At 64.2% G+C, this 23,667-nt stretch overlaps 4 protein-coding genes across 11 annotated transcripts; 2 read left to right on the forward strand and 2 right to left on the reverse strand.

Moving 5' to 3' along the window:
- Positions 1–1,383: 1,383 nt before the first annotated feature.
- On the forward strand, positions 1,384–8,201 carry RHBDL1 (rhomboid like 1). Its single transcript, XM_021529720.4, has 8 exons — positions 1,384–1,575; positions 3,667–3,825; positions 4,039–4,263; positions 4,830–4,978; positions 5,059–5,171; positions 5,415–5,515; positions 7,200–7,260; positions 7,335–8,201. The coding sequence occupies exons 1-8, from the start codon at positions 1,537–1,539 to the stop codon at positions 7,604–7,606; spliced, it is 1,119 nt and encodes a 372-aa protein (XP_021385395.1). The 5' UTR covers positions 1,384–1,536; the 3' UTR covers positions 7,607–8,201.
- Positions 8,202–9,410: 1,209 nt separating this feature from the next.
- On the forward strand, positions 9,411–13,121 carry STUB1 (STIP1 homology and U-box containing protein 1). Its single transcript, XM_021529679.4, has 7 exons — positions 9,411–9,622; positions 10,521–10,719; positions 10,821–10,986; positions 11,123–11,213; positions 11,721–11,777; positions 11,894–12,010; positions 12,363–13,121. Exons 1-7 carry the CDS (start codon positions 9,437–9,439, stop codon positions 12,486–12,488), a joined length of 942 nt encoding a protein of 313 aa, XP_021385354.1. The 5' UTR covers positions 9,411–9,436; the 3' UTR covers positions 12,489–13,121.
- Positions 13,122–13,370: 249 nt separating this feature from the next.
- On the reverse strand, positions 13,371–15,501 carry JMJD8 (jumonji domain containing 8). 5 transcript variants are annotated; one of them, XM_085592543.1, is made up of 9 exons: positions 15,328–15,446; positions 15,167–15,250; positions 14,829–14,877; positions 14,633–14,729; positions 14,498–14,566; positions 14,310–14,373; positions 13,966–14,033; positions 13,682–13,816; positions 13,371–13,610 (listed from the first exon to the last, which is right to left on the reverse strand). In XM_085592543.1, exons 1-9 carry the CDS (start codon positions 15,414–15,416, stop codon positions 13,594–13,596), a joined length of 672 nt encoding a protein of 223 aa, XP_085448669.1. In that variant the 5' UTR covers positions 15,417–15,446; the 3' UTR covers positions 13,371–13,593. The 5 variants fall into 5 exon arrangements, with proteins under 5 accessions (XP_085448669.1, XP_085448668.1, XP_085448667.1 ...); XM_085592542.1 differs by having other exon boundaries at positions 13,682–13,884; XM_085592541.1 differs by having other exon boundaries at positions 13,682–13,905.
- A 166-nt stretch (positions 15,502–15,667) lies between these two features.
- On the reverse strand, positions 15,668–23,466 carry WDR24 (WD repeat domain 24). Of its 4 annotated transcripts, none has more exons than XM_085592537.1 (10): positions 23,399–23,466; positions 21,927–22,839; positions 21,410–21,587; positions 19,967–20,642; positions 19,777–19,892; positions 17,915–18,036; positions 17,514–17,618; positions 17,105–17,442; positions 16,170–16,354; positions 15,668–16,056 (listed from the first exon to the last, which is right to left on the reverse strand). In XM_085592537.1, the coding sequence occupies exons 2-10, from the start codon at positions 22,405–22,407 to the stop codon at positions 15,888–15,890; spliced, it is 2,370 nt and encodes a 789-aa protein (XP_085448663.1). In that variant the 5' UTR covers positions 22,408–22,839; positions 23,399–23,466; the 3' UTR covers positions 15,668–15,887. The 4 variants fall into 4 exon arrangements, with proteins under 4 accessions (XP_085448663.1, XP_085448665.1, XP_021385394.2 ...); XM_085592539.1 differs by having other exon boundaries at positions 21,927–22,869; XM_021529719.3 differs by having other exon boundaries at positions 23,381–23,466.
- Positions 23,467–23,667: the final 201 nt, after the last annotated feature.

Raw genomic sequence — 23,667 nt, forward strand, 5'->3', positions numbered from 1 at the left:
GGAGCTGCGGGCCCACGCGCCCTGCTGGGTGTGAATAGCTCTGGTGTGCGGGGCACGGGCGCTGTGCTGGCACAGACACAGCTGAGGGACAGGGCACACGCCTGGCAGCCGGGGGCCCACGGCCACAGCCCCTCCCCAGGGAAAAGCCTGCAGGGCTGGGGAGCCCAGAGCTCCCTGGGCACCTCGCTGGGGCTGAGCCGCGGCTCTGGGAAGTGAGGACAGGACCAGGGATGGGTCCTGGGGACACCCCTGCCCTGCCTGGGGAGCCAGGGGAGCCCGGCCTGGGTGACACTGGGCACGTCCCGTAGAGGTGCCAGTTGCAGGGGCGCAGTGCCAGGCTGTCCCATGAGCACGGTGCTGGGCAGGGGACAGCAGGGCAGGCTCTGTGGCCCCTGTGCCTGTGGGATGTACCCGGACTGTGCTGGCCTGTGGGTGCCGGCTCAGGTTGAGGGGATGTTTGCAGTCACCTCTGCCAGATTCAGCAGGTACCTGGTGCTGGCATGCTGGTGGCCATTCTGGGATGCTGCTGGCCATTCGGGGCTGCTGGTACTGTACCAGGATATGGATTCCTCTAGCAGGGTGCAGCTGCAAAACCATGTACCAGGATGTGGACGCAGGAATACATGCACCTGTACTGGGATGCAGTACTGGAAATGCAATACAAGTCCCCATTCCAAGATGCAGACCCTGTCCCGGGACACGGAGATCACAGAGGACCCAGGTCCCATACCAGGGTGTGAGTATCAGTGCTGGGACACGGGGAGCGGGATGCAGGAATCCACACAGCTGTTCTGGGAGGCAGGAACTGGGCCAGGATGTGGGTACCAGTACTGGGATGTGAGTGCCAGTGCTGGGATGTAGATACCACACTGGGATGCAGGTGTCATGCCAGGATGCAGTTATCAATTTGGGATGTGGGTATCGGTACTGGCATGTGGGTACTGGTACCAGGATGCAGGTGCCCGTACCGGGATGCAGGTGCCCATACCGGGATGTGGGTACCTGTACCGGGATGCAGGTTCCCGTACCGGGATGGAGGTTCCCATACTGGGATACAGGTTCCTGTACCGGGATGCAGGTTCCCGTACCGGGATGCGGGTTCCCGTACCGGGATGTGGGTACCTGTACCGGGATGTCCGCAGCCGTACCGGGATGCCGGCACCATCCCGCGCTGCGAGCGCCGGGTGTGGGCTCTCCGCCCGTGCCGTGGGCCGTGTCCCGGCGCTGCCGGCGGGGCGGGTCCCGGTTCCCGGGCGGCGGCGGCGGCGGGGGGTGCGGGGGGGGGGGGCGCTGCGCCGCGCGCTGCGGCGGGGGCGGCTCCGCTCGGCTCCGCTCCCGCCCCCGCCGCCGCCGTCGCCCCGCTGCCATCGGCGGCTCCCGGCGCCGCCGCTCGCCGCTCGCTCCCGGGCCCGCCGCAACGCGGGGCTGGCGGGGAGAGCCGCCCCCGCCGCCGCCCCCGCCGCCCGCGCCGCTCCCCTGCCCGGCTCGCCGGCCCCGGGCGCGGGGGAGCGGCGGAGCCCTCAGCCCGCCGGGTGCATGGACAGGAGCTCCCTGCTGCAGCTCATCCAGGAGCAGGTGAGGCCGCCCGGGGGGCACCGGGCACCGGGCTGCGCTCGGGGGGGGCCCCGCCGGTCACCGGCCATCGCTACCGGGGCGAGGATGCTCGCGGCACCGGGCACGGCTGGCGCGCCGCGGGCAGCGCTGCCCGCTCAGAGCGGCCACCGCGGCCGTGCCAGCCCCGCCAGCGCCCCTCGGCGCCCCTCATCACCGCCCTGCGGGATCCCCCGCCTTGTGCCGCTGCGAACGCGCGACTCGTCTCACTTGTGGCCTCTCCCTCCGCCAGCGCCGCTCGGATCCTGCCCGGTGCGCCCTCAAGGACGAGGGGTGCCGGGCACGGAGCCCCGGCGCCGCCGGCGGGGTTTGGGTGCCGGATGGAGCCCCGGGGGTGCCGTGGGCTCGGTCCCGCCGGCGGGGCGGGGGTCTGCACCCACCCCCGTGACCTGATTGCGGGATGAGGCCGTGGAGCATCAGCGCTGCGCGGCGTGGGGCTCTGCTCGCGGCACCTCGGGGCCTCCAGGGGTTTCCACCCGCGGTCCCCCGGCCCCCAGCAGCCCCCCTTGAGCTCCAGCGCCTCGTCCCTCCATCCCCGCCCTGCCCTGGCCCAGCTGGCAGCTCTCCCCTGGGCATGGGGAAGGAATTTCCTGGGGGTCAGGAAAATGAACTGATCCCCCACTCGCCCCCCGCTGTTTCCGTGACCTTGGCTGAGTCCCCCAGCCCGGGAGCCGCGGTGCTGTCCCCCATGTCACCCCACCCTCGGGCACGGGGACTCCGTGTGAACCCGAGCTCGTCGGGAATGAGCAGCATCTTCCCCGGGAATGAGCAGCGCTGGGAGGGCTGGGGGCTGGGGATTGGGCCCTCCCGGGGGGTCGTAGGGTGCCAGTGAGGTTGGGGTGGGGGGACAGGCACCCCAAAAGCAGAAAGGGGTTCCCTGGGTGCTGACAGGGCTCTTGGCACTCTTGGGGCCGGTGGCTCAGTATGTGCCAGCGTGGGGACAGCGTGTGCCAGGTCCCGGAGTGACACACACACACGTGGAGCCTGTGGGGTGACTGATGGGTGCGGGGCAGGGGGACGGGTGACACCAGGGTGCTCCCGCCCCCCATGGCTGGGGCTGCTCCCATGGGCTGGTGGCTGCTGAGAGGTTGTAGGTGCTGCCTGCACCCCCATCCCACCCTGCACCCCTCATCCCTCCCTGCACCCCCCATCCCACCCTGCATCCCTCATCCCATCCTGCACCCCTCATCCCACCCTGCACGCCCCATCCCTCCCTGCACCCCTCATCCCTCCCTGCACCCCTCATCCCACCCTGCACCCCCCATCCCTCCCCGCACCCCTCTCCGGGCAGCCAAACCCCTTGGGAAAGGGGCTGTGGCTGTTTCCTGCCGGGGGAGCAGGGAGGGACAGGGTGCCCACCCGGCGGGGATAGGATCCCATGTCCCAAGCACTCCCTTTCCTGCCCATCCCACGAGGGTGAGGCTCCTCTCCCGCACTCCCCTCCCCGCAGAAGCAAGGAGCGAGCCCCACAGCACCTCAGGGTGATTGCAGGGCTGTGCTCTGGCCGTGGGTGCCCTCTCCCCATCTCCACTCTCCCGTGCCATCCCGGGCTCTCTGTGCCCATGAGCGGTCCCGTGTCGGGCACCCCGTGGCGCTGGGTGCCCGTGGGGCGCTGTCCCTGCAGGGCTCGGGGTGCCCGGCCCGCTCTGGCCCCCGAGGGTGGCGCGGGTGCCCCGGGCAGGGCGCGGTGGGTGCCAGCGGCCGGCGGCAAGGGCGGCGGGAGGAGGAGGAGGAGGACGAGGAGGAGGAGGAGGAGGAGGAGGTTGGTGCCAGGGCTGCGCGTGTGTTTAGTTTGGTGGCTTCCTGGCTGGCAGGCTGCTGGCGGCGAGGAATAACTGAGTGGGAGAGTGTTGGCTGCGCCGCGGGGAGCCGGGGACAGCGGCACCGCACGGGGCACGGCCCAGGGCGGCTGCAGGCTGCCGTGCCCCTCGCACAGGCAGGGACGGGTGTCGCGGAGCCAGGCGTGAGGCGCCAGGGGCAGCGGGAGGTGTCCCCAGCCGAGCGGGGAGCCGCAGCCGCGGCGCCGCCGTGACGCTCCGCGCCGTGCCCCCGCAGCTCGACCCCGAAAACACCGGCTTCATCGGCGTGGAGACATTCGCCAGCCTGGTGCACAGCCATGAGCTGCCCCTGGACCCCGCCAAGCTCGACATGCTGGTGGCCCTGGCACAGGGCAACGACGAGGGGCAGGTCTGCTACCAGGAGCTGGTAGACCTGGTCAGTGCCGGGCGGCCGCGGGGGCGGCGCGGGTGCCAGCCCGGGGCGGGCGCCGGGCACCTCCCCGCGCCCCTGGGGAGGGGGGCGGACACCGGCGGTCCCCAGGGTCTCCCCTGGCGCGGGGTGGCTCGTCCGGGCTGTGGCTGGAGGGGGCGGCGGGCCGGGGGCGGCCCCAGGCCCGTCCCGAGCTGCCCCCGCGGTCTCTCCCCGCAGATGAGCAGCAAGCGCTCCAGCAGCTTCAAGCGCGCCATCGCCAACGGGCAGCGGGCGCTGCCCCGCGACGTCCTGCTGGACGAGACCGGCCTCGGCATCTACAAACGCTTCGTCCGCTACGTGGCCTACGAGATCCTGCCCTGCGAGATGGACCGGCGCTGGTACTTCTACCAGCACCGCACCTGCCCGCCCCCCGTCTTCATGGCAGCCGTCACCCTCACCCAGGTACGGCACGGCGGGAGGGTCCCGGGGACCTCGGCAGGGATCAGACCGGGGCGGGCAGCACGGTTGTGAGCTGCTGTGCACGCAGAGCTGACCTGAAGGGATGTGTGACCCTGCAGGTGACAGCTTTGTGCCCACACCTGGCGCGGTGGGGCTGGGGGGCCCCAGTCGTGATGTTCTGGTGCCCACAGAGGGGCTCAGATAGGGGGTGAAGGTTTGGGTGACCCTCGCTGTGATGTCCTGGTGTGTTTGGTGGTGCTGAGACCCGGGACAGAGGTGGGTGGGTGACCCCAGTGGTGATGTTCTTGTGCTCATGGGTGGGACCCATGGAGGGGCTCAGATCCAGGGTAGAAGGAACGGGTGACCCCAGCTGTGATGTCCTGGTGCCCTTGGGGGGCTCACATCTGGGGCGAAGGGAGTGAGGACCCTGTCTGTGACCTCCTTGTGCCCACGCGTGGGACTCAGAGCTGGGGCAGGGGGGATGGGTGACCCCAGCTGTGACATCCTGGTGCCCTTGTGGGGCTCAGATGTGGGGTGAAGGGGGGTGACAGCCACGGGGTTTGTCACAGATCATCGTGTTCCTGTGCTACGGGGCCCGGCTGAACAAGTGGGTGCTGCAGACCTACCACCCCGAGTACATGAAGAGCCCCCTGGTCTATCACCCCGGGCACCGGGCGCGCGCCTGGCGCTTCCTCACCTACATGTTCATGCACGTGGGGTAGGTCCCGCTGGGGGGGGACGCTGGGGACACCCCGGGGGCTCTGCAGGCTGAGCCTGTCCCCTCCTGTGCCCGGGCAGGCTGGAGCAGCTGGGGTTCAACGCCCTCCTGCAGCTGATGATCGGGGTGCCCCTGGAGATGGTGCACGGCATCCTGCGCATCAGCTTCCTCTACCTGGCCGGGGTCCTGGCAGGTGGGTGCTCCCCGGGGGGACTGTCCCCATCCCCCCCCGTCCCTGTCACCAGCCCGGGGGGGCACGGGGAGGTCACACCGAGTTTGGTGGGGATGCTGGGCTCTGCTGGCTGCCACCCTGCAGTGCCAGCATCACTCGGCCGGAGGCTGGGGGGCAATGCAGGCTGTAATTAATTAATGTAGACAGTAATTAATGAATGCTGTGGGGGCGAGACCCCGTGCTGAGCCCTGTCTGTGCCCCCAGGCTCCCTCACGGTCTCCATCACGGACATGAGGGCCCCCCTGGTCGGGGGCTCGGGGGGGGTCTACGCCCTCTGCTCTGCTCACCTCGCCAACGTCGTCATGGTCAGCCAGGGGACAAGGGGACACAGAAGGGGGGACAGGGGTGGATGACTGTAGGGTGGGCAGCACGGTGGGGGATGCCATGGGGTGACAATGGGGACGGGAGCTGTCTGCAGGTTGGGCATGGTGGTGGGACATTATGGAGGGATGCCATGGGGTGGCTGGCACTGTGGGTGGGCAGCATTGGTGGGGGATGCTGTGGGGTGGCATTAGGGGTGGCACTGTCACAGAGGGACCACCTTGGGAGACATGGGGTGGGTGTGGGTGGGAAGGAGCAGGGACCTGAGGGGGCTTCATGGGGCATTCCAGGGGCTCTGGCAGCAGTCCCCACCTCTGTGCTGGAGCATTGCTTGTGCCAGCCCATCATCCATCCATCCATCCATCCATCCATCCATCCATCATCCATCCATCCATCCATCCATCCATCCATCCATCATCCATCCATCCATCCATCATCCATCCATCCATCATCCATCCATCCATCATCCATCCATCCATCCATCCATCCATCCATCCATCCATCCATCATCCATCCATCCATCATCCATCCATCCATCATCCATCATCCATCTATCCATCATCCATCCATCATCCATCCATCCATCATCCATCCATCCATCCATCCATCCATCCATCCATCCATCATCCATCCATCCATCCATCCATCCATCCATCCATCATCCATCCATCCATCCATCATCCATCCATCCATCATCCATCCATCCATCATCCATCCATCCATCCATCCATCCATCCATCATCCATCCATCCATCATCCATCCATCCATCATCCATCATCCATCTATCCATCATCCATCCATCATCCATCCATCCATCATCCATCCATCCATCCATCCATCCATCCATCCATCATCCATCCATCCATCCATCCATCCATCCATCCATCCATCCATCATCCATCCATCCATCCATCATCCATCCATCCATCCATCCATCCATCATCCATCCATCATCCATCCATCATCCATCCATCCATCATCCATCATCCATCCATCCATCATCCATCCATCCATCATCCATCCATCCATCATCCATCCATCATCCATCCATCCATCCATCCATCCATCATCCATCCATCCATCATCCATCCATCCATCATCCATCATCCATCTATCCATCATCCATCCATCATCCATCCATCCATCATCCATCCATCCATCATCCATCCATCCATCCATCCATCCATCTATCATCCATCCATCCATCCCTTGTCCATCCATCCATCCATCATCCATCATCCATCCATCCATCCCTTGTCCATCCATCCATCCATCCATCCATCCATCCATCCATCTATCATCCATCCATCTATCCATCATCCATCCATCCATCCATCCATCCATCCATCTATCATCCATCCATCCATCCCTTGTCCATCCATCCATCCATCCATCCATCCATCTATCATCCATCCATCCATCCCTTGTCCATCCATCCATCCATCATCCATCATCCATCCATCCATCCCTTGTCCATCCATCCATCCATCCATCCATCCATCATCCATCCATCCATCCATCCATCCATCATCCATCCATCCATCATCCATCATCCATCCATCCATCCCTTGTCCATCCATCCATCCATCCATCCATCCATCCATCCATCCATCCATCCTTCATCCATCCATCCCTCCCTCCCTCCCTCCTCGCTGCCGTTCCCGCAGAACTGGGCCGGGATGCGCTGTCCCTACAAGCTGCTGCGGATGGTGCTGGCGCTGGTGTGCAGTGAGTACCGCCCCCGTCCCTGGCCCCGGCCGCGCGGCCCCGGGCGGGCTCAGCAGCTCCGGCCCGTCCCGCAGTGAGCTCCGAGGTCGGCCGCGCCGTCTGGCTCCGCTTCTCGCCGCCGCTGCCGGCCTCGGGGCCGCAGCCCAGCTTCATGGCGCACCTGGCGGGGGCCATCGTGGGCATCAGCATGGGGCTGACCATCCTGCGCAGCTACGAGGAGAGCCTGCAGGACCAGTGCGGCTGGTGGGTGCTGCTGCTGTCCTACGGCACCTTCCTGCTCTTCGCCGTCTTCTGGAACATCTTCGCCTACGACCTGCTGGGGGCACAGATCCCCCCCCCGCCCTAGCCCGCCCCCTCGCCCCGACCCTGCGGTTCGTTTGTTTGCCGAGCCCGGCGGAGGGGCTGGGGGGTCCCCGCGCGTGACATGGGGACAGGCCACCCCGCCGCCCGTCCCCTCGGTGCTAGCGAGCGCGCCGCCCGCCCCGGTGTCCCCGCCGCCCCCGCTGTGCCCGGCCCCAGGGGAAGCTCCGGCCCCGCCCCGGCGCCGCCGCCCCTCGGGAAGGAGCCGGGCCCGGGGACCCCCGCCGGCTCCCGGACCCCCTTTCCAGGACCTGCACTTGCACACGAAGGACTGGTGCCAAAAGAGGAGCCATTTATTTTTCTATGCCAAAATAAATATAAATAAAAGAAAGAGGAATAATAATAATAATAATAAAAAAAAAGAATAAAAAGAAGGATACGGGGAGAGCCCGGCAGGAATCGGCTGAGACCGGCACAATCATTTTGGCAGTGCCCTCGGAGGCACAGCCCCCCTCCCCGCGCCCCGGGCCCGCTTTGCTGACCCCCGGCACGGGGGCCTGGCTCGGGATGGGGGCGCGGGGGGTCCCCGCTCTAACCCCCCCCAGACCTTTTTGAAGTATAAATAAATATTTTGCACACTGCGGGGCTCGTGTCTCTGTCGGGGGCGGGGGTTTGGGGGTGCCCCCATCCCCGATGGGCGGCGGGGCGGGGGCTCAGCCGGGCTCGGGAATTACTGGAGCAGAAAACTCCGGGATCAGTGGAGCGGCGCCGGGCCGGGCCCCGCGGGGCTGGGGCGCGGGGGTGAGGGGGGGTCTGCAGACCACGCCGCCCCCTGCACCCCCCGCTGCAGCGCACACAGCCCTGGCTGCAGGCGCCGGACCCGCCCCACTCACACCCCCAAACCCCCAACCCCCTACTCACACCCACCCCCCATCAGCTCCGTGCCGCCTCCCCCATCCCCCTTTTCATTCACCCCCATCCCCTCCAGCCAGGCCCCTCATCCATCCTGCACTACTCTGTACGCCCCCCTCCCATCAAACCCCATAAACCCATAAACACCATCAACCCCTTCAAACCCCATCAAACCCCATAAACCCCATAAGCCCCATCAAACCCCATAAACCCATCAACACCATCAACCCCTTCAAACCCCATAAACCCCACAATCCCTATCAAACCCCATCAAACCCCATAAACCCCATCAAACCCCATAAACCCATAAACACCATCAACCCCATCAAACCCCATAAACCCCATCAAACCCCATAAACCCATAAACACCATCAACCCCATCAAACCCCATCAAACCCCACAGACCCCACAAACCCCATAAACCCCACAAACCCTATCAAACCCCATCAAACCCCATAAACCCCACAAACCGCATAAACCCCATCAAACCCCATCAAACCCCGTAAACCCCACAAACCCCATCAAATCCCATCAAACCCCATCAAACCCCATAAACCCCACAAACCCCAAAAACCCCTCAAACCCCACAAACCCCATTAAAGTCCATAAACCCACAAACCACACCCCAATGCCCTCCATGCACCATCCCCTATTCAATCCCATAATCCACACCCGGCACTGACCACGCCCCCACCAATCTGTCTTTAGCCCCGCCCACCGCGGGCGCCCCGCCCAATCGCGCCGGGCTGGCCACGCCCCTCATATGCATATCCCCGCCCCTTGCCGTTAGCCCCGCCCACCGGGCACCGTCCCGTCCTGCCGAGGCCCCGCCCCGCCCCGCCCCGGAAGCGGCGCTGTCGCAGTGCGCGGCGGAGCCGGAGCCGCCGGGGCTGCCGAGCCAGCGGAGCCGCCGGGGCCGCCGAGCCAGCGGAGCCGCGGCCCCAGCGCCGGCCCGGGCCGCGCCATGAAGGGCAAGGAGGAGCGCGAGGGCGGCGCGGCGGGGCCCGGCGCGGCGGGGCCGGGCGCGGGGGGCGCGGGCGGCGGCAGCCCCGAGAAGAGCCACAGCGCGCAGGAGCACAAGGAGCAGGGGAACCGGCTCTTCGGCGGCCGCAAGTACCCCGAGGCCGCCGCCTGCTACGGCCGCGCCATCGTGAGTCCCGGCGGCGCCCCCGGCCCCAGCGGGACCGGCCCCGCCACGGGAGCTCCGGGGAGGGGACGCCCCGGCCTGGGTACCCCGGGACGGGACACACCAACCTCCCCCCTGGCCTCGATGGCCCCGGGCTGGAACCTCCCCCCTGGCCTGGACACCCGCCCGGAGCTGGCCTGGCCAGCGCTGGGTGGGGTCCCCAGGGATGGGACACCCCCCACACACCGGGCCGTGACTCCCGCAAGATGGGACATCCATCCTGCCTCCCCCCTGCCTGGACATCTCCCGGGCCCTGGCCTGGGCATCACCAGGATGGAACCTCCTCGGGCTGGGCGCTGTTCTTCCTCAGGGCCTGGCCAAGACACCCCTGACATGGGACCTTTTAATCTGGACACTGTTCCCTCCCTGAGCCTGGCTCCTCCTGGGGAGGGCTGGACACAGCTCTGGGCCTGCTTCCCCCCATCCTGGGCCTGGACTACCACCCCTAGGCCTGGCCTAGGCACCCCCCGACCCTGGCCCGCTCTCTGGACTTGGACACCCCCAGCCCATCCTCTCCCCACCCCACTCCAAGCTGGCCTGCCCTGCACCCCCTGAGCCTGTTTCCCCAAGCCCCGCACTGTCCCCGGGCTGTGCTGGGTAGGGCAGATCCAGCCTGGGACAGTCGAGGTGTCCGGGGGACAGTCCCCTGTGGGGGCTGGGCCATGGGCTGCCCTATGGGGACCGGCCCCAGCCCGTCCCCAATCCATGCCAGCACCTCCCCACGGGGTGCACACCCTGGCTGGCACTGCTGGCTCTCCCTGCCCAGGGTGACGGTGCCGTGCCGCTGGCTCACCGAGTCACCGGGCTGTCACCAGCACGTCCCGGCCCTGCCGCCGGCACCGACATGGGCCTGTCCCTGCAGAACCGGAACCCCTTGGTGGCCGTGTACTACACCAACCGGGCCCTGTGCTACCTGAAGATGCAGCAGCACGACAAGGCGCTGGCCGACTGCAAGCGGGCGCTGGAGCTGGACGGGCAGTCCGTGAAGGCTCACTTCTTCCTGGGCCAGTGCCAGATGGAGATGGAAAACTACGACGAGGCCATCGCCAACCTGCAGAGAGGTGAGCGGGCACGCTGCCACTGTCCCCTGCTCCTGTCGGCTGGGAAAGGGCCAGGGAGGGCGACAGGGACGCTGGCGCTGGGGTGCCCTTTCTCTCCTCAGCCTACAACCTCGCCAAGGAGCAGCGGCTGAATTTCGGGGATGACATCCCCAGTGCGCTGCGCATCGCCAAGAAGAAGCGCTGGAACAGCATCGAGGAGAAGCGCATCAACCAGGAGAACGAGCTGCACTCCCACCTCACCAAGCTGATCGTGGCCGAGAAGGAGAGGTAACGGGGCACCTGGAGAAGCTTTTTGAGTGCCACCAGGCTGTCACTGCTCTGTGTGAGGTGTCTCTGCAGAGCCCTGCAGCAGGGAAGGGAGTGCCAGTGTTCCCCATCCTCCTGATGTCCCACTCTGTCCTAGGGAGCTGGCGGAGTGCCGAAAGACTCAGCAGGAGGAAAACACAGACGAGAGCCGGAGCCGTGTTCAGCTGGCCAGCATCGAGGCCAAACACGTGAGTGGGGGGCTGGGGGCTTCCCTGTCCCCATCCTCGTCCCCATCCTTGTCCTCAGGCTCTGCTGCACCCAGGGAAGCGGCAGGGCTGCAGCTGTGCAGGTGAAAGCTGGGAGACCTTGGGACCGTAGCCTTCATTCTGTAGCTTGAGCCACCACTGCAGGGCTGTTGTGTCCCCCCATGATGGCTTCCCCTGCTCTGCCACCTCTTGTCCCAGCCTGGCAGCGGTGACGCCTGCTGTGCCTGTTGTTCCCTGAGGAAACACAAGTGGCTCTCAGCCACATGTGGGTCTGGGTGCTGGGGACTAATCCCAGATAAAAATAGGCCCACAAAGGAAGGTTATTTGTAAGCTGGATTGCTCCTGCCAGCTTCAGCCAGGAGCTGCACAGGCAGAGGGGGCACCAAGGACCGGCCACAGCACCCATGATGGGAGGCTTTGGGGCTCTCCCTGGGGTCCTGTAGCCCCTGCACACCAGGGACCCCTTGTCCTCAAGAGCTTCTCTTTCAGGACAAATACCTGGCAGACATGGACGAGCTCTTCTCCCAAGTGGACGAGAAGAGGAAGGTGAGGGTGGCCCAGCCTGTGCTCCTGTAAACCTTCTGCGTACCCTGCTCCCCGCTCTGAGCCAGCACCACCTCCCAGCCCCCTTTCCTGACCCAGCTGTGCCTCTCTCGAGACAGAAGCGGGACATCCCTGACTACCTGTGTGGGAAGATCAGTTTTGAGCTGATGAGAGAGCCCTGCATCACGCCCAGCGGGATCACCTACGACAGGAAGGACATTGAGGAGCATCTCCAGGTACTGCAGGGGGCTTTCCCAGGACCTTGCCTGGGTGGGAAGGCATATTTTTGCTGAACTCGGGGCTCCATAGGCTCCTTGGGTTTGGTCCCAGTTACCTGCCCGGGCAGCTCCCTGTGGAGCAGGTGCTGCCAGGCCCTGCCCAAAGCGGAGGCGGCTCTTGGCGGGGGTCTCACACCTTGACCTGCCCTCATCCTGCTGGGAGGCACCTCTGAGGGGCTCTCCCTCTTCCTGCGGGCAGGTGCCCGGGTGCCAGGGCAGATGCCACGCGGCGCTGGCCTCACGCCGCCTGCGCCTCGGGGCTGAGCGCGGGCACGTGGAGTAACCGGTTCCCCCGCGCTCCTCCCCGCAGCGCGTGGGGCATTTCGACCCGGTGACGCGGAGTCCCCTGACCCAGGACCAGCTGATCCCCAACCTCGCCATGAAGGAGGTGATAGACGCGTTCATCTCGGAGAACGGCTGGGTGGAGGATTACTGAGGGGCCGGGGCGGCACCCTGGCACGGCTGGCTCTCCGGGCTGGCACCCTGCCTTACTCGCTCTCCGGCTGTTCCCCCTCTGCCCCGGCTGCCCCGGCCCGGCGCTGGGCGAGGGCACGTCACCACGTCCCCTTCCCGAGGAGCCGCGGCGGCTGGGCGGGCACCACGGCTCCCTGGCTGCCCTCTCCGGCTCCAGGACCTGCCCGGGGGTTGGAATGCTGGCTCCTCGGCAGTGGCCTCGCCATCGTGTCTGTCACCCCCCCAGCCAGGGCAGCCACAAGTCCCCAAAGAGCACGTCCCGCTCCAGGGATTGCCACAGGGGGCTTGCCGGGAGGAGCACCTGGAGCCCCGTCCTTCCCTGTGTTTAGAGTTGTTTCCTCCTCCTCCTTCCACCTCCTGCCTGGCCAGGGTTGGGTCCTCTTCCCAGTAAACAGCCACTTACTGGGATGCTGATGCACCCTCTGGCTTTTCCTGGTAAACAACTGCCCCAGGGCTGGAAGGGGGCTGCTTCCCCCTCTCCTTGCCCACTGGGACTGTAGTTCCCTAAGAACAACCACCTGGGTTAAAGTTCTTCTTCCTTTTAATGAAATCCCTTAAAAACCCCACAAAAAATAACCACCAGATTTGCATCCAACTGAGATTCCAGCATTGTGGTCTGCTGACGGCCTGCCTGGCTTTTGAGCACCCTCTGGAAGTTTGCCAATGTCCATTAAAAGAATATATATATATATATAAAAAGAATAAAGAAAAAAAATCAGCAATAAACGTGGAAAAGGACCTGGAGTGGTTCACGGCAGCCATTTCTGGGGATATCCAGGCTGGGAATCGGTGCCATTCCATGGAGACCAGGTTTGCTCCAGGGACGTAGCAACACAGAGCGTGCTTCAGTAGAACAGCTTTAATCCAAGGGTAAAGACCAGTAAACACCAGAACTTTCCCAGGCAGTTGGTCCCAACAGCAGTGGCCTTTCCCTGAGGGTGGCAGGAGCTGGAGCTCCTGGCCTAGCTGGGATGGTGGCGCCACGTCCTTGTCCCTGCCAGCCCTAGCCCAGGAAGGTGGAGATGAAGACGCTGGTGTCCAGGTTGAGCGTGGCGTGCCACCAGCGGTCAGGGAAGTACAGGACCTGCAGGGAACACCAGTAGGTCCCACGGCTCTGGCCGGGACTCCTGGGGTGCCCTGCAGCCCTGGCCTCACCTCCCCGGGGCGCAGGGTGCACTCCAGCGGGCGCTGGGCGGGCGGCAGCGTGGGGTAGATGTGCTGGAGCCAGGCCAGCGTCGTCTCGTTGGGGTGGAAGTGCGGGGCTTGGTCCGGCGGGTACAGAAACCAGCGCTGGAAAACACCGGGGGCACATCCCCTCCCACATCCCCTCCCGCCCCCGGGGCTCAGCCCCAGGGGGGCTTCCCCGTGCCCAGGGACACCTGTCAGGGGCTTGTTGCTCTGCCTCTCCCCAAATCCTTCCCCTAGGGCTGAGTTCTCACCTTCCTGCCGAAAATCACCTCGGAGAAACCAGGGCCGTGCCAGTGGAAGGGAACACCAGAGCCGGAGCCTGGCAGGAGCGGGGATTGGTGCTGGGGAGAGCCCCCAGCCCCGGCCCGATCCCATCCTGATCCCATCGATCCTATCCCAATCCCATCCTAATCCCATCCCAATCCCATCGATCCCATACCAATCCTATCAATCCCATCCCAATCCCATCGATCCCATCCCAATCCCATCCTGATCCCATCCCAATCCCACAGATTCGATCCCATCGATCCCATTCCAATCCCATTGATCCCATCCCGATCCCGTCGATCCCATCCCGATCCCATCGCACACCCACCTGCGATCCCAAAGCTGTAGGCGGGGCTGGTGCCCGGGATGCGGAAGGGAGGGGGCACATAGTGCTGGAAGAGGGGGCCCCACTCGGTGAAGTTGTTGTCCCCGAAGAAGTAGAGGGTGTCTGGGGGGACACGGGAGCTGAGCCCGGTGAGGGGAGGGGGCTGCGGGGGTCGGGACGGCGCTACCCACCACTGCCCAGGCGGGCCGGGTCCTGCGGCTCCAGCAGGTGCTGCACGTACTCCTGGAACGGCACATCCACTGCGGGAACGGAGGGATGAGCGGGGGCAGCGGCAGCCCCGCAGCCGGGCACGGCCCCGCGCTCACCTTTGCGGTACGAGTAGGTATTGGCCGTGCTGAGCCGCACCGGGAAGGGCCCGAAGGCGGCCAGCAGCTTCTCCCGGGTGCAGAGGGCTCGGAAGGCCTGGGGGATGGAGCGCAAGGAGCCGGGATGCTGCCGCCGCTCCCGGGGCACCGGGAGGTGCGTCCCACCCGGCATCCTCTGCCCCGTCCCGGTACTCACCGAATTGTCCGTGACCCCACCGAGGATCAGTGGCCGGGAGAAGGCGAACCTGGGGGCGGCATCCAGCGGGGTCCCGCACGGGCGGAGCACGGGGACCGGCACTGACCCATCCCGGGACACCGAGACCGGCCCCGACCCACCCCGAGGCATCGGCACTGGCTCCAAACCACCCCCGGGGCACCGGCATCCGTCCCGACTACCTTCCCCCCGGTTCTCCCCCGGGACTCCCGGGTCTGTCCCACCGGTTCCCCCCGCCCCTCCCCGTTAGCCCGCCCGGTGCACCGGAGCTGTTCCCCCTCAGTTCGGCGGGCGCCGGGACCGTGCCGGGTGCCCCGTACCGCTGCAGGAAGAGGGGGTAGGTGAGGGAGGCATCCGCTCGCTCCACGGTGCAGCGTGGCTCCTCCGGCACCGTGCCCGCCAGCCTGCAACGGGAGACTCCGCTCGGTACCGGCACCAGGACCGGCACGGGGACCGGTCCCGGGGCAGCCCCTGCCCTCACCAGCCGCCGCCCGGAGGGTCGGTGCAGGCGCCGGGCCGGACCCAGCCCAGCGGCAGCAGCAGCAGCGGCAGCAGCCGCGCCGCCGCCATGGGGGCCGGCACGAAGACAGCGGGAACTACAACTCCCGGCATGCACCGCGAAACAAACGGACACGGTCATTGGCTGGGCGCGCCGCTACGGGTCCCGGTAAAGACCATCATTTAAAAGAACAGCAAAAGCCGGCCCCACCACACGGCTTAAAGCGAGGCACAAGGGGGACACCGGGGACACCGCCGGAGCGGCGCCGGGGCCCAGCCCAGGGACCGCTGCATCCCGGCGAAGCAAAGACAGGACTCATGGCTCGATTCAACTGCTGGTTTGTTTTAATCCAGTAAAAAACGGCCGGGCAGGGGGTGCACCCCAGCCCTTATTTACACAAATAAATACAGGGAGGGCGGTGCCAGGGGTATCGGGCAGGGCACGCTGCCTGCCCTGCTCCGCCTCTGCCTCACCCCGCTGCCAGCTCCACGCGGACGGGGGCTCAGGTGCACCCTGGGGGGCTCAGGTGCACCCTGGGGGGCTCAGGTGTACTCGCAGAGGTGGCCACAGCCAGCAGGGCAGTGGGAGCTGGTCTCCAGCCACTTCATGATGTGCTGCAGGTGGCCGCCGTGGCTGCAGCCCTGGCACCAGACGAAGAGCCCCTTCACCACGTGGTGACACACGGCACACATGCTGGCACACTGCCGACACCTGCTCGGGGAGATTCGGGTGGGTGTGGGCAGGAAGAGCCCTCAGGGGGGCAAGAGGGACCAGGGGCACTCACCCATGCCCCTGTCCCCAAAAGCCCCTCAGGGCCCCCTCACCTGTCGCAGATCCAGCCCCTGTTGCTCATGGGCCGCTTGCAGTTGCTGCAGTTGACGTGCAGGGTGGTGGAAGCCTGGTTGAGGCAGTTGATGGCACGGCAGGTGCTCAGCTTGATCACCTCGTTGGAGATGTTCCAGAGCTGGAAGCGCTGCAGCAGGTCGATGTAGGACGTGTACCAGTGCTCCTGGGGACAGCCACGGACAGCTGAGCTTCCACATCCACCTTGAAACCCCCTCAGGACCCCAGCCCTGCATCCCAAAGGCAAGATTCCCCTGGGGGGCTCAGCCTGGAGAAAAGCAGGCTCGGGGATGGGAACTTCTCACCCTACAAGTCCCTGACAGGAGGATGGAGGCGGATGGGAGTCAGGCTCTGCTCCCAGGAAACAGGGACAGGACAAGGGGAAATGGCCTCAAGCTGTGCCAGAGCTGGTTTAGTTTGGATATTATGGAGAATTTTTTCATGGAAAGGGTTGTCAAGTATTGGCACAGGCTGCCCATTGCAGTGGAGTCACCCTCCCTTGGGAGGATCTAAAAGCTGTCTGATGTGGCAGTTGGGGACATGGCTCAATGGTGGCCTTGGCAGTGCTGGGCGGATGGTTGGACTCGATGATGTTAGAGGGCTTTTCCAACCTAAAGCATTCTGTGGTCCTCCAATCCCTGCAGTGGGAGAATGGCTCTGCAAGGCTGGGGAACAGCATCCTTCCCTGCATCTACAGGGCCAGGGCACCTCCGCAGGGCCCACCCCAAATCCCTGCCAGGACTGGTGGTGGGGCAGGCACCGGAACCCTGGAGCTGCTCACCCTGGCTCAGAGCTGGCCTGCCAGGGGCTGGAGGAGAAGGGATGTGCCCCAGCCCCAGGCAGGACCCCATCCCATCGGGATGCACCCCCTGTGGGTCCCGGCAAGGCGTGGTGACCCTGCCCGTGGGGGCTCTACCTGCGTCTGCTCATCAATCTCCTTGCGGATGCGCTCTCCCAGCACGATGAGCACGGACACGGCCGTCTGCACGTCGCCCTGCTCGGCGTAGAAGAGCAGCGTGTCCCGCACGATGGGGTTGAAGAAGTCGGAGGGCAGGCGGTTCTCGTAGAGGGAGTGGGAGATGGAGATCAGCGAGAAGGACTCCACGGGGGTCAGCGACACCGTCTCGGCCTCGTTGCCGCTGACGTGGGGGGAGTCGGCCTTGTCCTGCAGGTGGTCCAAGGCCGATGGGTTGTCCACGATTTCGTGGCGCAGCGGGAAGGCTTCCTGGGGAAGGCTGTATTCCTGCTCCTCAGCTGCAAGAAGAGTAGGAATGAGCAGGAGAAAACCCAGCTGGGACAGACAGCACCTCCCGCTGTGCACTCACCGTGTGGGTTCTCGTGGTCCATCATGTACAGGTCATCCTCATCTGCCTCCACGTCTCCCAGCAGATAATCCGCAGGGACGTCGCTGCCCTCCGTCTCCTCATTGTCTGCACGCCCAGGGAAAGAGAAATCAGCTCATCACGCCACTGGATCCACCTCCCAGTGTCCTGCCCAGCATGCCAGGCTGTGCCCGAGCCACACAGCTCAGTTCCCCACCACTGTCACCCGGGTCATGGGGGAAAGCTGTCCCTCTGCAGGGCCCTGGGGCTCGGTGTCCTTCACCGTGGGGCTGCAGCACGTTCAGCCACCCCAGGTCACGGGATAAAGGGCCCAGTTTATGCCCTATCTATGGGTGAGGAGGGAGGAACTGTGGGACTGGACTGTGCCCACCCAGGAGCGTTACCCTCATTGTTGATCAGGGTGGAGGAGGAATCCATGAGGATGTTTTCCGTGCGGCTTTCTCCTTTGCTGCGGTCCAGTCTGGACTCGCTGCCCAGCCCAGCAGGGATATCTTTCAGGTTAAAGCTGGGGAAAAAAGATGAATTTAACAGTCAGAGGAGTATAAAGTTTCCATTTCAGCCAGCAAACAGCCTGGATACAAGTGTCCAGTTGCAATTTGAATGGAGAAACATGAGATACAGTGAGCAGAAGTCACCAGTTCCCACTGTGTGACTTAAAAATAAAGACACATTGTGACCGCTGCGGTCACAGCCCTTCCTCCAAGCCTGGTGGCACTGCACAGGCACTTCAAAGGTCTCTGAAGAATTCCAGAGCTGAGCAGGCTCTTGGCTCCATCTCCTTCCCCTCAGAGGCAGGTGAATGGGAGCTGCCTCACTCCAAGGTGCCTGGCTGTTAGTTATGCATCACCATGCTTGGCCTTCACCGAGATGGAAAAGGGAGGGAATGGGGCTGGAGCAGAGCCCAGCTCCCCAGGCTGCTGCCTGCCGTGTCTCAGACAAAGCACAGCCACGCGGCTGGAGGCACAGCTTGGTCAAGGACAGTGCTTGTTTCCTTTGGTGTTATTTGAGGATCTGTCACTCACTGTGGGAACCCGGTCCTGTGAGGTCTGACAGCTCATTTGGAGTCCTCACCCCACACGTTTATGTCATTGAGAAGAGGAAAAACAAGTTTTCCTGCTTCATCAGCCCACAATGGGCTCTCCACACCAGTGAGCTGCTGGCAGAGCTGGGCTGTGCTCTCCCCTGGAAAGGCTCCAGAAGAAAACCTCTGCACACCGGCAGTTCCAGCTCCAACCATGAGACACCCCCTCCATCCCCAGCCCTTGGTCACCACCACTGCACTGGCACTGCTGAGGCCTCACCTCACATCCCCCATCACTTTTGGGGCCCTCATGACAGGAAAGACACTGAGGGACTGGAGTGTGTCCAGGGAAGGGAACAGAGCTGGGGAAGGGACTGGAGCACCAGGAGGGGCTGAGGAAGCTGGGAGAGCTTGGACTGGAGAAAAGGAGGGTCAGGGGGGACCTTCTCACCTCCACAACTCCCTGACAGAAGGGGGGAACTAGGGGAGTCAGGCTCCCAGGGAACAGGAGAAGAGGAAATGGCCCCAGATTGTGAAAGAGGAGGTTTAGATTGGATCTTGGGAAAATTTCTTTATCTCTACCCACCACTGGAGATGTTCAGCGTCATGTGGTGGCTTTGGCAGTGCTGCTGGGGGAATGATCTCAGAGGACTTTTCCAACATTAGAGATTCTGTGATTAATTCATTCAGTAACTGTAAAACTGATCCCAGCCCCTGCCCCACCACAGCCCAAACTTTGGTTGAAGGAGAGAAGGGAGCAGTGGTGAGGCTGCAGAGCTCAAGGCCAGGCTGGGCACTCACTTCCCACACCAACATGGGAAATGGCTGCATTCAAACAATGCCAACATGCAAACCAGCACAGCCTGAGGGAGAGCTGTCCCTGCTCGCTCCCTGTGTCTGGGGCAGGTTAGTTATTATGCAGAAATTGTTCCCTAGGAGGGTGGTGAAGCCCTGGCACAGGCTGCCCAGAGAAGCTGTGGCTCCCCCTGGATCCCTGGAAGTGTCCAAGTTCAGGCTGGACAGGGCTTGGAGCAGCCTGGGACAGTGGAAGGTGTCCCTGCCCATGGCAGGGGTGGAACAAGATGGGCTTTAAGGCCCCTTCCAAACCAAACCATTCCAGTATTCCATTATGTGATTCTATAATCCCAGCCAAGGAGCTGTTCCCACTCCCCCCCTCATGAAGCTATCCCACTCATCCCTCCCTGCAGCTCCCTTTCCTGGTACCTGTTCATGAGTGGGAGGGCAGTGCTGCCTTTCCCCATGCTGTGGTTGAGGTTTGTGGACGACACAGTGCCGAGGCTGGAGTAGATAATCCTCAGCATCGTCCACGTCTGAGCCACCTGTGTTGAGCAGAGTCCCTGTCAGACCTCCCCGGACTGGCACCCCTCTGCAGCCCCACGGGCCCGCAGCTCACCTGGTTGCGGTCCAGCCCCTTGGCCACCTTGGCGTTGTGGTCGCAGAGCTCGGCCAGCGGCCGGCCGGCCAGCGCGTACTGCTTGGCCGTGTGCACGAACCAGTCCATGCTGCCGCTCTCCACGTCCGTCTCGAACACGCTGAGGGCGCTGGAGGACGAGATGTACTCGAACTGCTCCGTGGGGTCCAGCTTGCGCTTGAAGAAGATGGGGTGGCGCCGGTCGCCGATGTAGGGCTTGCGGTTGGAGTCGGAGGAGATGAGGCTCTCCTTGGCGGCGAAGGCCAGGTCTCCGTAGAGGCTGTAGCACAGCCCCTCGGGGTTGGCCCGGTCGATGGGCTGGCTGGCGTCCTTGAAGATGTGCTGGTAAAGGGTGCTGTCTTTGGAGCCCGAGAGGAGGAAATAGGGGTCGTGGAGGTGCCGCCACACGATGCCCGTGGTGACGTCCTTGTGCTCCTCGAACATGGCGGAGGGGATGAAGGGGCGGCGCACGTCCCACACGTAGATGTTGTGGTCCACCATCATGGAGCAGGTGGCGATGTGGTGCTTGCACTCGGGGCGCCACTTCACCCGCGCCACCGAGGCGATGGTCTGCACGCAGTAGATCTCCTTGGCCCGCGTCGTGTTCATGTCCCACACCTTCACCATCTTGTCACGGCCACCTGTGGCCAGCCAGCCCCTGGGACAGGGACGGATCAGTGTTCACCTCTCTGTCCCCACCGTGGCACAGAAATGCTCGCAGCACAGGTGTGAGCACATGCACGCCGCAGGAGGGTGGCTGGGCTGCAATGCCATCCTCCCGTGAGCTCCCCTGGCACCTCTGCTCTGCAGCAACCAGGCCAGGCAGCACTCTCCTGCCCGCTCCCAGTTACAGCCCTGCACCTCTAGAGCCACATCCCAGTCAGACCAGTTGCCTCTGGCTCTGCTTTCCACTGGCCAGGCACAGCAGAGAGGAAAACGCCCATCCTGAACATATTTCAGTGCTCTCCAAGATCACGAGCAGTGGCAGCACTGCCTGGCAGGGAGTGAGGAGGGACATGCACACTGTAACAGCTCCTTTTAGATCCTTCTCAGCAAACTCCCAGGAAAGGCAGGAGGGAAACATGACTCAACACAAGCGAGCTGTGTCCCAGAGCAGCCAAGTTGTGCCTTCCTCAACCTGAACACTGGAGCGAGAGGCCACTGTGACACTGCTCTACACAACCATAAGACACCCAGTGCCACAAAATCCCCTTATTTATCAAAAACCAAACCTCAAACACCCTTACACCACCCCAAATGCTCCAAGTAACAATCACTCCTATCTCCCAGCAACATCCCAGCTCCTGACACAAGGGGACAGGGTATCACAGACCATGCTTTCCCCCACAAAATCCCAATCCTGTTTTTAGGGTCTCTCTTGTCCTGCAAGTTTGGGTGGCTGGCAGGGCCCAGCCCCACTCTCACCTGTCCTCTGGGTGCCAGTCGCAGCAGAAGACGGGCCCGTTGTGGGCTGTGAACATCCTCTCGTAGCGGTCGGGCCGGCGGATGTCCCACAGCTGCACGTTGCCGTTCTCGAAGGTGGCGGCGAAGGTGAAATAGTCCCGGATGCTGAACTGGACATCACGCACACTCTCTGACTGCCCTGGGAGGGGACACAAGTTAGGAGCTCCAGCAATGCTAAAAATCCCACTGGAAGAGCTGTGGCACAGAGAGAAGGTAGCAGGGAGTGCTGTGACTGTCTTCCATCTCACACACAGACCCAGCTAGCACTGAGAGGCAAGGAAAGGCACCAAAATGCCTCTCAGCTCCTTCTTTCCCTGCCCTGGGCATCACCCCCTGAGCAAACCCTCCTCCTGGGCACAGGGAAGGACAAAGCCCCTCACCCCTGCCTCTCCTAAGGGTGAAGGGACAAGCAATGAAAGGACAAAGCTCCCAAAGTGTGCTTCCCCACAGGGAAACAGGACAAGAGCCACGTTAGTACCAGAGAAGGTGCTGACAGAGTCCTTCTTGCGCAGGTCGAAGCACTTCATGTAGCCGTCCTGGGAGCCGCTGAGCAGCATGTACACCTCGGTGGGGTGGAAGCACACCTTGTTGACAGTGCGCTTGTGCTCCGTGAACAGCTGGTCCTGCTTGTTGCGGGACGGCTTGCCCAGGTTCCAGGTGACCACCACGCCGTTGGTGGCGGCGGTGGCCAGCAGGTTCTCGTCCATCTGGTGCCACACCACGTCGGCACAGCTGAAGTTCAGGGAGGGTTTGCGGCCCACGCGGAGGTTCAGCTTCTCCACAAACTGCTCCTCCTCGATGGAGTAGATCTTGAAGATGTTGCGGCCGGCCACCACCACCTGGGCGGCGTCCCGGCACACGCTGATGGCGTTGGCAGGGGCGTCCAGGTGGCAGAACATGGTGCGGCCGGTCAGCGCGTTGCCCCCCAGGGCAGTGGTGACCCTGGCCATCTTCTCCATGGCTGTCCTCGGGGTGCTGTCCCCTCTCCAGCAGGCTGCCTGCACACCCACACGGCCAGCCTGCTCCAGCTCAGCCAGAGCTGGGCAGGGACAGGCTGGGCTCCTGCCGGGCCCTGGTGGCTCCGACCGTGGCTTTGTGCAGCTGCATCAATGGGGTGTGGAGGTGAGAGGCCACAGAGCTGCCTGTGGGAGGGAGATACGGCCCCACTCTGGGTTCTCCTCCTGCCACCCTCTGTGGCTCCCTCTCGGAGAGTTCCTGAAAACCTTCTCTGGGTTCCTTCTTCCCTCCTTGGCCACACCCTGAGATGTTTCACTGTTGCTGACAATATAGGTCAAGTACAGCACTGTGGCTGAAGTGAGCAGCGTCCGCAGCACGAGGTGGGGTGAAGTGAGGCCACGGTCACCTCCGAGGGGCACTCGGAGCTCCAGAGCCTGCAAGAACCAAGGGATGACCGTCCTTCCCTAGCAGAGTAGGGGCAGCAGTTACTCCAGGCTTCTGGAGGGATCACGGGCTGTGCCCTCCAGAGCCAGGCCGAGCTCCTGCCACAGCACTGCCCTCCCTTGCCAGGTCCCACAGACCCCTCACACCGCACATTCCCACCCCCTCAGGGCCCCTTCCCACCTTGAGCGCACCCTGAGGGGCCCGTCCTACTCCTGAGCCAGCCCAGCGCCTCATATCCCACACTCCCACCCCTCAGGGCTCTCCTGACCCACAGCCCCCCAGGACCCCTCAGACCCCTCACCTCCCGCTCTGCAGGGCCCGCTCCTGACCCAGAGCCCCTCCAGGGCCGCCTCCAGCCCTTCAGAGCCCACTCAGGGTTCCCTCAGAGCCTCTCCCGCCCTATATCCTCCTCAGGGCCCCTTCCCGCCCCTCAGAGCCGCCGGCGCCTCTTCACAACCCCCTCCCGCCACACAGAGTCCCCTGCCGCTGCCCCCTCCGTGCGCGGCCCCGGGGCCGCTCCCAGAGCCGTACCCGGTGCTGAGGCCGTACCCGGTGCCGGTTCCCCGCCGGCCGCTCGGGCCGAGCAGGCCCCGCCGCGGCCGCCCTCCCGCCAGGCCCCGCCCGTTTCCGCCGATGGACCCGCCCCTGCCGCCAGGCCCCGCCCCTTTCCCGGAGCGGAGCCCGCCCCGGCCCCCGCCGCCCGGGCCCGCCCCCTGCTCCTGACCACGCCCCCTCCGTCGCGATCGCCGTTCAGCCCCGCCCCTCTGGGACACGACCGCGCCTGCTCCCGCCCGCCGGCCCGGGCCCCGCCCCCTCCG

The sequence above is a fragment of the Lonchura striata genome, chromosome 14, assembly GCF_050655825.1.
Source record: "Lonchura striata isolate lonStrDom1 chromosome 14, ASM5065582v1, whole genome shotgun sequence".
NCBI lineage: Eukaryota > Metazoa > Chordata > Aves > Passeriformes > Estrildidae > Lonchura > Lonchura striata.

Bases quoted from the DNA above. Each gene is read 5' to 3' on its own strand.
- RHBDL1 (XM_021529720.4), top strand. From the start codon at position 1,537: ATGGACAGGAGCTCCCTGCTGCAGCTCATCCAGGAGCAG. The intron at 5,172-5,414 runs GTGGGTGCTCCC...CTGTGCCCCCAG, and splicing joins CCTGGCCGGGGTCCTGGCAG to GCTCCCTCACGGTCTCCATC. The intron at 5,516-7,199 runs GTCAGCCAGGGG...CCGTTCCCGCAG, and splicing joins ACCTCGCCAACGTCGTCATG to AACTGGGCCGGGATGCGCTG.
- STUB1 (XM_021529679.4), top strand. From the start codon at position 9,437: ATGAAGGGCAAGGAGGAGCGCGAGGGCGGCGCGGCGGGGCCCGGCGCG. The intron at 9,623-10,520 runs GTGAGTCCCGGC...CTGTCCCTGCAG, and splicing joins CCTGCTACGGCCGCGCCATC to AACCGGAACCCCTTGGTGGC. The intron at 10,987-11,122 runs GTAACGGGGCAC...ACTCTGTCCTAG, and splicing joins ATCGTGGCCGAGAAGGAGAG to GGAGCTGGCGGAGTGCCGAA.
- WDR24 (XM_085592537.1), bottom strand. From the start codon at position 22,407: ATGGAGAAGATGGCCAGGGTCACCACTGCCCTGGGGGGCAACGCGCTG. The intron at 17,443-17,513 runs GTGAGTGCACAG...CTCTTCTTGCAG, and splicing joins GGACCACGAGAACCCACACG to CTGAGGAGCAGGAATACAGC. The intron at 16,057-16,169 runs GTGAGGGGGCCC...CTCCCCGAGCAG, and splicing joins AGGGGCTGGATCTGCGACAG to GTGTCGGCAGTGTGCCAGCA.
- JMJD8 (XM_085592540.1), bottom strand. From the start codon at position 15,486: ATGACCGTGTCCGTTTGTTTCGCGGTGCATGCCGGGAGTTGTAGTTCC. The intron at 14,567-14,632 runs GTGAGCGCGGGG...CCGTTCCCGCAG, and splicing joins TACCTACTCGTACCGCAAAG to TGGATGTGCCGTTCCAGGAG. The intron at 13,817-13,965 runs GTGAGAACTCAG...GGTGTTTTCCAG, and splicing joins AGGTGATTTTCGGCAGGAAG to CGCTGGTTTCTGTACCCGCC.